Source organism: Molothrus ater, chromosome 5 (genome assembly GCF_012460135.2).
Source record: "Molothrus ater isolate BHLD 08-10-18 breed brown headed cowbird chromosome 5, BPBGC_Mater_1.1, whole genome shotgun sequence".
Lineage (NCBI taxonomy): Eukaryota > Metazoa > Chordata > Aves > Passeriformes > Icteridae > Molothrus > Molothrus ater.
In genome coordinates this window covers 54,746,993-54,762,181 of record NC_050482.2, presented here as the reverse complement: position 1 = coordinate 54,762,181, position 15,189 = coordinate 54,746,993, and the positions used below count along the sequence as shown (strand labels likewise).

The 15,189-nt window shown below is 43.0% G+C and overlaps 1 protein-coding gene across 1 annotated transcript in view; it reads right to left on the bottom strand.

Moving 5' to 3' along the window:
- Positions 1 to 14,742, bottom strand: part of ANO2 (anoctamin 2) — a 149,200-nt gene extending 134,458 nt beyond the window's left edge. The window contains exons 1-3 of the mRNA XM_036404898.1: positions 14,724 to 14,742; positions 8,900 to 9,078; positions 6,010 to 6,420 (exon numbers count right to left, since the gene is read on the bottom strand). Of these exons, the coding sequence (XP_036260791.1) occupies positions 6,010 to 6,420; positions 8,900 to 9,078; positions 14,724 to 14,742 (609 nt within the window). The remainder of the gene's footprint in view (positions 1 to 6,009; positions 6,421 to 8,899; positions 9,079 to 14,723) is intronic.
- Between the last annotated feature and the right edge of the window lie 447 nt (positions 14,743 to 15,189).

The window sequence follows — 15,189 nt, the reverse complement described above, 5'->3', positions numbered from 1 at the left end:
GCTGAGCTTAGTGAACATGTAGACAAAGGCTGGAGAGAAATTCCCCATGTCGTAGCTGAGACATGACTAAGGCAAGTGCAACTGGGCTCCTCTGGAAGAGAAGGATGCTGGTATTTTTCCAGAGTACTGCATTAGCTCCAGCCTATGGAAAGGAATGACCACCTCTACATTTCCAGGAAAATGCTCCTATTGGTGTCTTGTTTTTTCCCCTGAAAAGGTTGCTGTTACCAAAAAAAAAAAGAAAAAAGAAATATTAATCCACATAGCTGTTCAGTCCTTTTCCCACCCTAGCTACAAGTAACTCATTCTCTCCCAAATATATTTTGTGTATTTATTTTACCAAGAGACGTCTTATGAAACTCCAAGATCATCTACCAAACTCCATCTGCAGGATTTCCTTAAAAGTACAGTGTATGGGTGTCAATCCTTTTATTGATTTTATAATGTTTTAAAATTATTATAGAATCCAGGAATTGAAGGGAGAAGCCAGCAGAGAACCAATTAGTTAATTCCTAGATGGCAGAGCTTAAAGAAAACATATCCATTATCAACATATACAAACAAACAAACAAAAACAAACAAACAAACAAAAAAGCCCCCCAAAGAAACAATAAATAAAAATCCATGCACCTGTTTAAAAGAAATAATTTTGTCCAAACATTTGGTTTCAGGGATGAAATCATTGTTACATTAATGCTGACCTAGAATAACTGCACAGAAATTTCAGGATATTACAGAATGTAGCACAATATTACATAAATCAAGATCTAACATGATTTCTTTCTTTGGCCTGATACTGTGAGCACATACCTGTACACAAAAGAGGTTCAATAGAGGTTACACATTTATCAGCACTGTCTACCAAGGAGAGAACCCACTCAGAAGGGTAAATTTTCCATGCTGTGCATGGGGATTTAGCCACCAAACTCTCATTAATGCTAATGAGAGCCATGCAGCCCAATGCCACTCTGCTAAATTATTTTTTTCCTTGTAGTTCTATTCAGGACAAAGTAATGGCTGACCTGGGACCACTGGAATGACAGAAGCAACTCTGTGGTACAGTTTTGACTGATTTGCCCTGTCCTATGACTTAACAGACCTTGCAATGACCAGGAAAGACACTTTGAATACAACTGGTGGCTTGTACATCACAGTTCCCTCTTTTTTTCAGGATGTAGCCATGTGAGACAGTTAATGAATTTTTCTCTCTATGACAGCTTCCCCCCACTAAATCTGTGTTCATTCACAGGAACTAGCACATAGTTGTTGGAACTCTGCCCCTACCTAGAACTTAGGTCTGCAAAGGATTTAAGTTTGAGCTGAAGAGGATGTTCTGATTACTGAGGGGAAATTACTTTGTTTTTTCTTGAAAAGACCTTTCCACTGTTCATGTTGAAAATCTTGAATCCAGTTTTCACTCCAAAATGCCTCCCTCTCAAGTACAATATAACATTTGAAAATGTACACAATGTAAAATGTCTTGAGACATTTCTTCCCTACATGGAATCATTCCTTTCCTTCTCAGTGTCTCACTTCCTGGAAGAATATTGGTTGCCTGTCTGAGCATAATGTCATGATCAACATGACATTATAGCAACTCAGATTTGGGCAGAATGACACACACGCAGCCATTAGAGTAATCAGTAAAGCAAGAAGAGCTCAAAACGTACAAGAATCCCACAACCCTGAGTCATTATTTACATTACCTTTCCCTGGACATGCCAAAGAATAGCAAATTCCACCCCCTCACTCACCACACACACAAACAGTTGAGGGGTTTTTTCCCCATAAGATAGTCCTATCCTGCAAGGACTAATTTCAACTGTCAGATATCCCCCAGCCTGTAGATATCCCCCAGATTCCCTGCTAGAATCCATTCCTGAATCTGAGAAGGAAGAATGACACCTTATGGAATACCTTTTCATTTGTCTCATTGCAGACAGAAGGAAAAAAAAAAAGAGAAAAGAGAAGAAGAGAGAGAGGGGCACTGTCTCAGCTCAGATCCTTTATATCTACAACATAAAGCAGTACATAAATTTATATATATATATGTATATGTATAAAAGCAACATATTGAAAACAGGGAACACTTATCTACAGTGTTGCATCTGCTCCAAAGCAAAATTCTCAGTGGCTCTGATTTAGGCAAAGGATTTTTCATGAGGTTGTGAATTCATGGCTAACCAGCAATGCCTCTAAAAAATATAGTGATATCACAGAAAAATTACCCAACCATCAGAAAGTCAATAGTGAACACTCCTTTGGCACCAAAGATACCTGCAGGGCTGTTTGCTGCTAGAGACAAAGCAAGCAGTAGCCTGGGGACAGGAAAGCAAACAAAGTCCCATTTTCCCTCCAAAAGAAACCCTGAAAATCAGGATTTTTTTCCTGTGACAAAGAATAGGTCAGGGATCATTAGGCATTGCAGGTGGGGCAGTCCTCACCCAGCACCTCACGTCAATAACAGCAGCATGACCGCTGCCATTTAATAGCTCAGAAAAGCAATGAATCCCAGGGCCAAATTCCCCGAACTATCTCGTATTTTACTACTTTTCATGAAGCTGCTATTCAAGCTGCACTGGCCTGATTGCCTTGGAGAAATTATCACTATTCAGCCACCAAGCCTCCTCTGTAGGCACTGTGGCAGCATCACATCCCTCAGGGCTTCATGTGTCACCCTTCAAAACCTCCCCAGGTATTTAATTTACACATTAAAACTTCTGCTGCAAATGAGAGTGCTGATAATTAAAATATTTTCAGGGAATCATCTGTGAACAGGCCAAGAAGCTGATTTTGTAACTGTGCATGCCCTATCCTGCAAGTGTCCATCCCCCAGCAGAGATGTATGAGCCATTCCCTGTGGGCTTCTCATCTGCCAGGCAGTTTGTAGGAATTGAAGTAGTTCTCCCAGAAGGTGACAGAACTCAGGACACAGAGAAATGAAAACACAAATTCAGGAGGCTATTGGCCATTACTACCAAGCAAGTCTGCTAGAAACAGCATTACGTAGAAAATATATGTAAAATTAGGATGCCTCTGGCCCAAATCCCATTGTAAATAGCACCAGCATATACAGCCCTATTCTACCTTTATCTAAAATTCAAGATATTGATGACTCCATTTCCTAATCTGCAGACAAATGATGACATTTACTACTGATTACCCAAGAGCTTTATAAATGTTACTAACAAAACATAGATGATTTTTGTACTCCTTTTCAATTTTCTCTGAATCTCTTGGAAGCCTTTTTGACTAAGGTACCTCATAGCTGAGCACCAAGAGTCTGGATGGAAATTAAAAGTGAGTCAGTCTGCCCATTCATCTATTCAAGCCACAGCACAGTTATTAAAAAAAACCCCAGGATCTATAATATGGATTTTGAGCTTTGACAGCACAGCCATTCTACTTAGCCACCTTTTATTATGGATCATTATTTTATTGATGATTTAATCACACTTAAATCCCATGGGGCTACTTCAAAATCCTGTCTAAAATGGAGACATAATTCCCCCTTAAATAGTTAATCAACTTGTCAATATTTTCATCACATTCACTTCACTACCATTGCAAACCTTGCCTTGCCTGTTCAACTTTAATTTTATAAGAGCTGTGTATTACATTTCAGCTCCATATAAGTAACATACCGAAGCAGAACATGTTTTAGCTAATTAATGCTTCTGCAACTAGAGTCACTGAAAAATATGCATCAAATATTTATGTAATTGGCTACCCAAATAAGTAAAGCCTTGTTCTGAGTGCTGAGAGATTGAAATACAAAGTCCAAAGACCTAGAGCACAAAAGACCCCAGTCTTTTTCCAATGCTCCATTACTCTGTATCCTCCTTGGCTTCAGGAGGCATTCATTAACAGGGATAAAGGTCTAGGACTCGTATTAAATTTCCATATCCTTTTAAATTTAATGTTAGCTACTATTGGGCTTTCCTCTGCACTTTGGATGAATGAATATTTTGAGGCAATTAAATGTCCATACTGAGTGCCTGCAAGGTGTCTCACGTGTACTAAGGACATGAGATGTTTTCCTTGGAGTATCCACATAGCGCATTGATAGATTTTGGGAAAAAAAATGGGGTTTTTTTTTCAGACTTTTAAATACTACTGAATTAAGCAATATACATGACATGATTATGGCTATGCTTTGTCCTTAGCAGCTGACAGGAGAGAGGCCTTCTCCCACTGACAAATAGGAAGCACCTTACTGCAAAAAAACAGTGAATTTTAACCCCATAAATAAAATCAACTGCAGCACTATAAGCTTTGATTTGAGTCAGGCTGGGGAGGTCTTGGCTGGTTGGGTTTTTAAGTCTATGTGGATTTTTTATTTGAGTCAGGCTGGGAGGTTTTTTGGCTGGTTGGGTTTTTAAGTTTACATGGATTTTTCTCCCCAAAAATTCAGGAGATTCTGAAAGGGAAAAATTTTTCCCCTTTTGATTAGACAGCTTGTGTGTTGAGGAAGGACAGGAGGAAGGGTGGGGGACAGGAGTGACTCTGTACATACACAGTTAGAGAAGTGATGGAATGTCTTTTTTTGTAATTTTCAAAATCAATTCATTTTTTCCATAAAAGAACTGATCAACAATTTCCTGTGAACTTCCCAGTTCCTTTACAAAAAGCCTTTTTCTCTTCATAGTGAAGACTGTGACAAAAAGGACTTTTTTGATCAACACTTTATGACATCATTTATCACTTTGTATATTATTTAAGAGCATGTTCCATCACTTGGAAGGAGGCCAAAACAGAATTTGTATCCAGCTAGACTTAGGGTAAGCAATGTGTCAAATAATCAAATCCAAATCTCCTGCTTGACTTTTTGGGTTCTGACAAAATTCAGAACTGAAAGGGGTCTCCAAAAACAGCTGTTCTCCTGGGTTTTATGCAATTCGGTATAAAAATCATAGCAGTAAGATGGTCGTGTACTGAACCAAAACCCCAGAGCACATCATAAAAGAATCAGGATCTGAGATCACTTTTTTCTGCTCAGTACAAGGATGGCTCAGCCAGGCTGTGCAGTGAAATACAACCCAGAGCCACCTGCAACTCAGAAAATTAAGCAAGGAAAATGTTAAGAGTCAAAAGACTTTTCTATTTCTTTCTACTCCTGCCAGTGATTTAATTATGCATACACTATGCTAAGCCTGTCAGTCTCAAATTTTCAGATTCAGTCTGTGATTTGCTCCATGTTGTGGAAGTGTTGACTGGTTGCACTGGAAGCAACACGAGCTGTAAGTTCTCAGCACGTACAAAAAGGTACTCTAAATCTCTCAAATTTGGTGTCAAGAGCACCTAAAACTAGAACCCAGCAGGGATTTCCCTTCATTGGATATAAATATCCATGACTTTTAAAGGGGCACAGAGGGATAGTAGAGAGCTCAGTGCAACAACATGGGATTTGGAAGACCTGTGCTCAACTAACTGACTGGCAACAGCCAAGTAAAATAACCACAGCTCCCAGCTGACGTGAGCATAGGGTCATTCCAGCATCACACACGTGGGAGAATAAAAACATCATAGGCTGGGATCTTCTCCTGTCAAAGCATAGGGGCTGCTCATTTTGGGGGCAGGGGGGAATGAAGGAAGGACACAAAACTTACATATGGCTGAGAAGAAAGCTGAGAGTCACACTGAAAATATTGTGAGGATATACGAAATGTCTTAGCAGTGTTCCAGCAAATTACTTAAGAGATACTTTCTTCATTTTAGCAATATTTAAGTTGTTGGGGGGATTTTTGGTAGGAAAAGTGTGTCTGCTTCATGCCATAAGAACATTTAGACAAAGGAATACATTTTCACCTGAAGTAAGATTGAAATTTCTAGTCAACGCTACATTAAACAACAATAACCACCATGTCTTTTTCAGGTAGAAAGGACCAAGAAACACAAACACACCCTGGCCACCTTCTTAGCTTCACACCGTTTTTTGGGCATCCAAAATGTCCATTATCCATCGGGACACCCGATGCCATGTATGAGGTACAAATCTCCCCCTCTTACCTCGGGGTCTTTCTCGATCTCCAGCCCCGCCTCCAGCAGGTTGCGTTCGTACTCCTCCCGCTGCAGCCGCCTCTCCTCCTCCAGGGTGTCCAGCGGGCTGAGCTCCACCACCTCCAGGCCAGGCAGCCCTGGCCACTCCTGCAGGGCACGCCGGCTATCGTCCTGCTGCTGCTGCTGCTGGGGCTCAGCACGACCCTTCCCAGTGCTTCCATTTGAAACCAGGGCCACAGAGGCAGATCCACACCTCGGCTCCGGGGAGGCGGCACCAGGCACATGGCGGGCCAGGCGTTTGCGGTAGTGGTAGGCCAAGACGTAGTCGACCTTTCTCTTGCTGTCCCTGAAGTGCAGGCCACTCGGGGAGGCCTTGTCCCTCGCCCCTGTCTGGGTCCCTTCCACATAGTTGTTGATAATCTGGGACAGAAACATGGGAGTTGCACAGACAAGAAAGCCAAAAGGCCCAAGTAGGTGGGGGGGGGGGGGGTCTATCTCCACATGATCACATGAAGCCGCTAAGAAGCCAGGTATGACCTACAAATACTAATTTTGCACACCAGCCTCACTTCATTCCTCCTCTGGCCATAAACTAAACATAGTTTAGTTTAGTTTATCCCAATGTTTGGGATTCCTAAGCAGGTACAGAGGCACACCCCAACTCTGTCGCCCTATTCTGCACGTGCACAAACCAAGGGGAGAGGACACCCACATTATGAAAGGGCACAGAGAAGTGAGAATAAGGACCACATTATAGGCCATGTGCCATGTGCTGTGGAGCAAAGCAGGCAGGGAAGGGAAGCAAAATCAGTGTTGGAAGGGAAGAAATCAATCTTAGCCAGAATAGGAGAAATATATCTTTAATGTGGTTCAGAAGGTGCAGAAGGGCCAGGCTGGACAGAAACACTTTTGAAAATACCAGGGATTAGAAAGGATATGTCCCATGAATGGCTAGCCATGCTAGCTTATATTTTAACATATGAAAAGACTGTAGACTGGCCAGTAACACAGTAATTCCTGCAAAAAGAAATCCATGGCTAAAATCCTTCAAACCACCCATGTTGCATCCAGTCAGCCCCTCAGACCATCCCTGCTTCACCATCTCCCTCTCAGAACCCTTCTGGGATGCAGCTCCAACAGTAATCCTGCCATCACTCATCAGCCTGGATGGGAATTCTGCAGCATTCATGTGGAAGTCTGACACTGAGGCATTCATTAAAGGCAGCCCCTGAGTTTTTGAAACTGTTTGCAGCCACCATTTCCAGCACAATGCTGCCGTGTAAAGCCCTTCAGAGAGCTCTCTAGAGTGTTTTGCTTCACTTACTCTCCCACAAAGCAGCTTTCAGTCGTCACGTCACTAAATAAATCTTGGGTTTACATGTATGCTACATCCTTCATCCTTTCACAAAATTATCACTGAGTAATCTGTTCTGCACATCACACTCATCATACCCTTCATGTCTAAAGTATATATACAGTCCTTTTAGGCACATCCAAAATTACACTCAGCACTACATCCTGGCAGAATATAAAACTGCTTTTGAGACATCCTTTTATTTCAATTCCCCATTTCCTGATTAGATACATTTTCATGTATTACTCACGGGAAGCCCATGCAAACTCTCCAGATCCATCTCTGCCCCAGCGAGGGAAAACCCGTGGCAGATTTCTAGTGTCCCTCCCAGAGAGTTTCAGGCTATACAGTGCAGAAGGAATGATGTCACCACAGCAGGTCACTGGTGCAAGGCAATGTATTAGCTGGCTCTAGAGAAGATGAGCTCTGAGGATCCTCTCCTCCCTTACTGGAGAGTATGGGCAGAACCAAGAAGCACGAACAAGAAGTAGGAGAGGGAACAAGGAGGTTGTAGAATGTAAAAATCACTCCTAGGTTTTCCTGTTTGTTACTGTGTGGAGCCACCTGCCACATCCCAGCCACCTGAGAGAGCACCATAGCAACACTTGGGGTTGCTGGAGTTACACAGGGGATGAGGAGAGTCAAGAGTGATACCCTCTCCATGGACTCTTTTCGTCTCTCTTGGCAGCAAGATGCCATCCCCATAATTATGAGTGTCCAATTCATGGAAAGCTAATTAAAATTCCCACAGATTTCACTAAAGACATTTCCTGCCCCTAAATTTGCACTGCTTGCCTTACCATGTGACATTCTGGCACAAGAAGAATTTTTTAGGGAGGAACACAAAAAGTCACAATTTCAAAAATGCCTCTGAAGGAACTATCAAGATATTTCTCTCCTCCTCTCTCACAGCCACTGTAAAAGTCAGAAGCAGTGATGTAAATGACCAGCTTAAGTCCTGCTTTCACTGCCTCTTGATGTTTCCAAGACAAGAAACCATCACACCAAGGAATAAGAAAATGGGAAGGTAGGATCAGCACTTTATGATTATTTTGTTCTAGTGGTCTGGTAGCAAATATATCACTACAAATACATCCCAAATGTGCCTCCTCTAATGACAGCTCTCCTCTGAATGCTACAGCCACACCACACTTCCACATGGAATCAATCCAATCCAGCCCCCTTGGTCACAGCTGACTCTGGGTTGACACAGGAACACCCAATTTAGTGATCAACCTGCAGATCTTTTCTGCCACTGGGGGTAAGAGCAACCCCCTCCATTCCTGCTCTGAAGGATTTTGGCTAAAGTCAACAATCCAGAAATCTTGGTGAGATTACTACTGCAGAAATTAATTCTTGCTGTACACAGAGAGACAAATGAACCACCTGAGGCTGTGGTATCACTTTCCTCATAAAGATTTTTCTTCCTGTTCTGATTTAACCAACACACAGGAGAGTGCACCCTGCTCTTCTCACTCTGCTTCCAGCCTCTTCATAATCCCAAATGCACTTGACCTAGGTCAATGAACATGAAACCCTACTTACAGAACTTCTGTAGGACACCACTGATGCTTCAAGAGTTCCATTGGTCCCGCTTCTGCGCCAGGAAGTCCGGTTCTGAGGAACAGTCAGGTATTTGCTATTGTAGGCTGAAAAAGAGTCCCTTGCTGATTTTGCTGTCTTCTGTCCATTGTGAGCTGGGTGTGAGGAGGGTAGAGCAAAGTCTAAAAAAGGAGAGATAAATACATAAAGCAGGTTTTGTACAGGTGGTTCGCTAATGGAATGTAAAATACTGCAGTCAGTAGACACTATTCGTTTCTAGTGATATGAGCAAATCCAGTGGCATCAGGTAGAGGTACAAACTTGTGGATAGTGGTCATTCTTCATAAAGAACTCTTTACACATGTGAAATGCTCATCAAGTATATCTAAGATTATACCTACATATTCTGGTCTTTGGGGGTAATGTCTGGAATTTTTGAACATGCTCCCCATCTCTTGCGTTTGACAAATTACATGGTCACAGTGCAGAATGATGGAGGGTTTGGAGGGGATGGAGATCATCACAGAATCACAAATGGGTTGGAAGAGACCTGAAAGATAACCTCATTTCTATACCCACTGCCAAGGGCAGGGACAACTTCCACTAGCCCAGGTTAATCTGAGCCCCATCCAACCTGGCCTGGAACACTGCCAGGGATGGGGCAGCCACAGCTTCTCTGGGCAATCTGTGCCAGGTCCTCTCCACCCTCACAGGGAAGAATTTCTTCTGGATATCCAACCTAAATCTGTGCTCTGTCAGTGTGAAGCCATTCCCCCTTGTCCTGTCACTCCAGGCCCCTGTCAATAGTCTCTCTCCATCTTTCCTGTGGGCTCCCTTCAGGCACTGGATGCCCTTAATAAGGTCACGCCAATGTCCTTTCTTTTCCAGGCTGAACATTCCCAATTATCTGTCTTTCTTCACAGCACAGCTGCTTCATCCCTCTGATTCTCTTAGAGGCCTCCTCACTCCAATAGGTCAATTCCATACTGGCAGTAGTACAGTGAAAAATGCTAATAAAAACCAGTGGATACAGAACCTGTTTCAACACACAAATGTTTCATACTCTTTCCCCCTCTAGTGGAGCCACAGTTGAAATGGGATTGACTGATCCATACTCTCATTCTCTTGGAAAGGCTCTTAGAGGGAAAAACCATGTCTCGGTCCTTCCAGCATTAGTGTTTTATATCCAGGAGAAGACATCCTGTACACATCTGCCTACATGGTCAGCACCATCATCACTACAGAGACAATACACCACTGCCTCTGTCTAGTCAGGACTTTTCTCCAGGAATAAGAAACAACAGCTTCCATCTATCCAGGGAGACACCACATCCATTGTGGTGTCTAAAGTCTGGAGGTTGTATTTCCCCTTCATTTAGCTGAGACCCTTCTATCCCCTATACTCAGACTGAAACTGCTTCCCCACCACCACATTCTGAGAGGAGACAGTAGAATGCTAAAGAAGGAAATGCTTGGACAAGGGTGTCTGACCCCTAAATGTAATGATTATTCTTATATTTCCTATCAATACCAGATTAGGGTCCAGCAGCACTTGAACAGTCCAACAGATTGACTCACTAGTCTTCCCTGTCTCATCTCCTGAGCAGATTCATGCTTGGCTCACTTTAACGAAGCACGTAATGATGCCACGAGGGAAACTCCAAGAAAAATAATTAACAAGTGAAGGTTTCATTTCCAAAGGCTACACACAATGTTTCTCCAGTATTTTCAGACTAAGTCTGGGATATCTCACAAGACCTCTACACAGTCAATTAAAGACCTCTTTTACTTTCCAGTCCTTTTAACTAGGCCTAGGGAAAACGCTGAGCTCTTTTACTTTCCAGTCCTTTTAACTAGGCCTAGGGAAAACATGATTTCATCTCCATTATGCTTCCAAGCCTCCAGAAACTGTGTCACAAACCTGAGATTAACACTGGTAAACTGGTGAGGCAGTCAGGGACTTCCAGTCAGAACAAGTTTTTTGATGAAAGTGAAATTGCCATATTTGTATCTGGAGGATTCCTGTTCTCCCAAAAGCTTTTCAACTTCCTAAATTAAACCAATTGAACCAAAATGTTTTGGTTTGAATGCATTCCACATTTGATAGTTCCTGCCTGGTACAGCACTGCCTCAGAGGCTTCTGCTTCAGATGCAGCCTGACCTCATTCCACCCTGTAAGCCTTTATGTCATCTGGCCTTACATGTTCTCATTCTGTAAATATTCTGGAGGAATTAATATCTATAGAAACAAGCTCTGTATATGTGTATGTATGTGAATATATATAAAATTTTAAATATGCACACATGCATGGTTTTGGTGTATATTTACATATATATGTATCTTCAAAGAACAGCAGTACTGGGAATCTTGACTTCAACTTAGAAAGCAAATGTTCAGGAACTACACTCATTCTACAAAAATGGCTGGGGAGCATCCCTCCAGTCAAACTCCATTGAGTTGTAAATGGCTTCTGAGGACAAGGTACCTCCAGGACAGAGATCGGTGACCAGTACCAGTTTCAGTTCACAGCCAGTCACTACCTGCTCACTCAGCCTCTCGGCACTCCTTTGCCTCAGCTTTTTGCAAACTTAAGAGTTGCTCACATGTGCAGCAATTCACCTCACCGTTTGTGTTCCCAGGTTCTTGTCCAAAATACCATGAAGAAGTTGCACAGACAGCCAAAAGTGGAAGGACTGAGAGGGAGTGTTAAAGGACCACACTGCTTGTGAAAGAGGCAGTAAAGGAGTCTGCCTAATTAGGAGATCTGTATTAAATCTTGAGTAACAGCCAATTAACTGAGCTGAGTGGTCCAGATGATCAGATTATCACAGCACAGTGTGGTGGTTTGACAGGAAATGTGTTTTTTGGGATGCTGTGGTTTTGGCCAATGGATATTCAGACTTTAATATTGGCATTTAACCTGGCCATTGGGACATTGGACACGCCTCTGAGAACACGGGGTTAAAAGCAGAGCTCTCGCCTGGGAGGGTCCTCTTGGGTTTCCGGCGGCAAAGAGTTCGGGTCTCTCCCCCGGCCCAGCTGCTGGCTGGGCAGGGGGAGGGGAAAGCCATGTGGCCGAGAGAGGTGGGCCTGAGCCCGGGGGTGGAAGGGTGGAAGAGAGAGAGAGAGAGAGAGAGAGAGAGAGAGAGAGAGAGAGAGAGAGAGAGAGAGAGAGAGAGAGAGACACCGGGAGCCATTGGGCAGCCCCCCCTGAGAGACACAGAGAGAGAGAGAGAGAGAGAAAGAGAGCCGCTGCCTGGGACTGTAACCTTGAAACTGGATAAACATGGGCCTGTGCCGGCAGCACGGCTGGGACAGAGAAGAGGGGGGGGGGGGTTCAGCCGGCCGCTTGTAGGAGCTTTTAACCCCTTTTTGGAGAATGAGAACTTTACAGAACATTGACCTTTCCTAGAAGATAGAGTGGAAGATGAGGAAGGAAATGGGCCAGTGTGAGAGAGGTGTGGGCGAGTGAGAGATAGTAGAAGAGTAGAGAAGAATCCTAGTGGGAAGAGATGATGGAGTAGCTTTTGCTGGACTCTTTTTGTATAGCCATGGACAGAACCATGTTCCTTGTGATACAGAGACTGCATTCTAGGGGGAGGCAATGGCCTCAGAACCAAGAGGGTTCAGTGTTGATGCCCCTCGGCCCCAGGGGGTGAAAAAATATGGGGGGGACAGGTGTCCCAAAGGAGAGACTGTGCCTTTTTTGGATCAGGACAGAGCATCCTTAAAAGACAACCCTAGAAGCAGTTCTGGTCCGTGTTCAGTGGTGAGAGCACTGGACATGAAAAGGAAGAAGTCACAACAGCAGATGTACTCCGGGCGGTGCCACGAGTGACACAGAAACACACGAGGCTTCGACTGTGTTTCCAGGGGAAGCCCATGGTACAAGAAGGACTCCTCTCCTCTTGATGAACTGAGGATTGATTGTCTAAAAGGTGCTGCTGGACCAAGAGTTGGTGATTTGAGGAACAAATGTATTGTGTTGGAAATTTGGTGGGGGGAGGAGGAAATGCATTTGTGAGGTTTTCATTTTCCCTCTGTGTGTGTTCCTTTTTATCTGTAGTTGTAGAGTAGTTAATAAAGTTATGGTTCTTTTTTTCCCTAAGTAGGAGCCTGCTTTGCTTATTCCTGGTCACATCTCACAGCAGAAACCAGGGAGAAGGTATCTTCATGGGGGCACTGGCATTGTGCCAGTGTCAAACCATGACACACAGCTACTTGCAGAATACACTCCAAGTGGTTTGGTCATCCAAGGCACAGACAGGGAACTGCTTTCATTTATCTTCCTCTCTTTTTAGATAAGTATCAGAAAGGATTTGCATTTCTGAAGGACACCAGAGTTAGAAGAATACTCCTCTGCAAGGCTGTTCAAAACATCTGCAATTTAGGAACATTGCTTGACAAACTCCAATCCCCAAGTAGGGATGAAAAAAAACCTGCTTGAACTTACTGTTTCCTTGTAGCTTTACTCAAACATCTTTCAAAGGACATATAGATATATATATATATATATATATATATATATATATATATATATAAAAGAGATGGTTATACACATGCTCTTTGGGCTCTCAGTAAATCATGAATTTTCAGGTCTGAATGTAAATGTAGAAGTTCAGCTCATGCCAAAATTAGTTCTTGTGCACATCTCCACCAAACTCAACTATAGTAAAGCATGATTTCCTCCACTGTGTCTTCAAAACCACCATTTTAGTGCTTTTTAAGAATATATGAATTAGACAGACAAGGCTGTTTGGGTTGTCTCTAATGCCATCTAATTTGCAGCCTGTGTGTTCAGGGCTCACACAGTACCTCTCAGACTGCAGGTGGAAAGGATAAAACAACAAACCCTGACTAATGCCAAACTAATCTGGACAGTCTGAGTGCATCTGTTTGTCTGAATCCCATGCTAACACTCAGTTTGAAATGTCCTGAGCCTCCAGGACACCCAGCAGGAGAATCTCTTAGGTAGGACTCAGTATCTCAGTTGTATTTCTCCACATTTGTCTGTATGTAACGCAGATATCCTTTGTCTTTCCACCTCCAAACATGATTGGAGAAGAAATACTCTTTATAAAGAGAACCATCCAATTCTGAGTTTACTTATAGGACTGATTTTAATAGAAGCAGTTAAGCAGCAAGGGACTAAACACCTAAGTAGTTCTTGAACCATTCTAAAGAGAGAAATACCAGATAGCTAAAATTTAAAGGTCAAATTCTATTCTTCTATTATTCAAATAAGGAATTTGAAGTTCACAGGAGAGATACAGCCCCAGAAACAATGAGATAACATGAAAACAACCACAGAGCTTTTGACTGTGACAGCAAAAGAACAATGACTCAACATCAGCACTGAAAGTTATTCTAAACTCGTATACTGGGAACTCCAGCATGAAGGTTTTATGCAAATAAAAGTCTCAGCAGATTTGCTCCTTTTGTATGGGAATTTAGAGCTCAAGGCTGCCCATTTTCTCCTGGAAAAGGATTTTGCTTACTCCCCACAGCTGCAATGCAATAAGGCAAATGCAGGGGGAAACAGCAGAAGACCAGCACAAGGCATTTGCCTAGTGATTGTATTTTCCACGTGGATCACAACACTGACCCACAGCTGCTCTTCTGAGGCTTTAGGAGGAGTGAACTCTGCATACTTTATCTCTGAGCTCTCTGTATGTAACTGGGCTGCAGATTTCTCTTTCTTTTTTTTTTTTCCCGAAAAGAACACAGAGAAGTCCTTCCAAAGTACTCCTTTCTTTGTTCTCCACCCCATCTTGGCCTATCCCTCTTCATAGGCAGCAATAAGAATGAAACAGAAAATAAACTTACCAGGCATATGTGCTTCCATGTTGCCTGGAGGTTTGGCTGGAAATTGCGTCAGTGCTAAAATAGGATGTGGCTATGCTGTGCACAATCTGCTTCTGCACTGGCTTAAGGAGAGAACAGCACCAGCAGCTATTTCCATCCTGCCTTGATCCTGCTTTAAGCAAACCACAAACTGAAGCTAATTAGTGAGATCTTCTGGTTTGGTGTTTCCCAACCATCATGGAGGGAAGAGAAGGAGAAAGACCAAACTTCCATGACCTGAGAGGCCATGGCAATTCTCTGCTGGAGAATTTCAGCACTTTGTCCTCATGTTCCATAGCACCTCAAGAAACAAGGTATCAACAGACATACTCTGTCCAGAAGGCAGTGGAGAGGGAGGAAAAAGGCTAATGCAGATCCAGGGCTCTACAGCAGAGCCAGCTCTGTGCAAAGAATCAGCACTCAAGGATCAGATTGTCTTGGAGGTGGT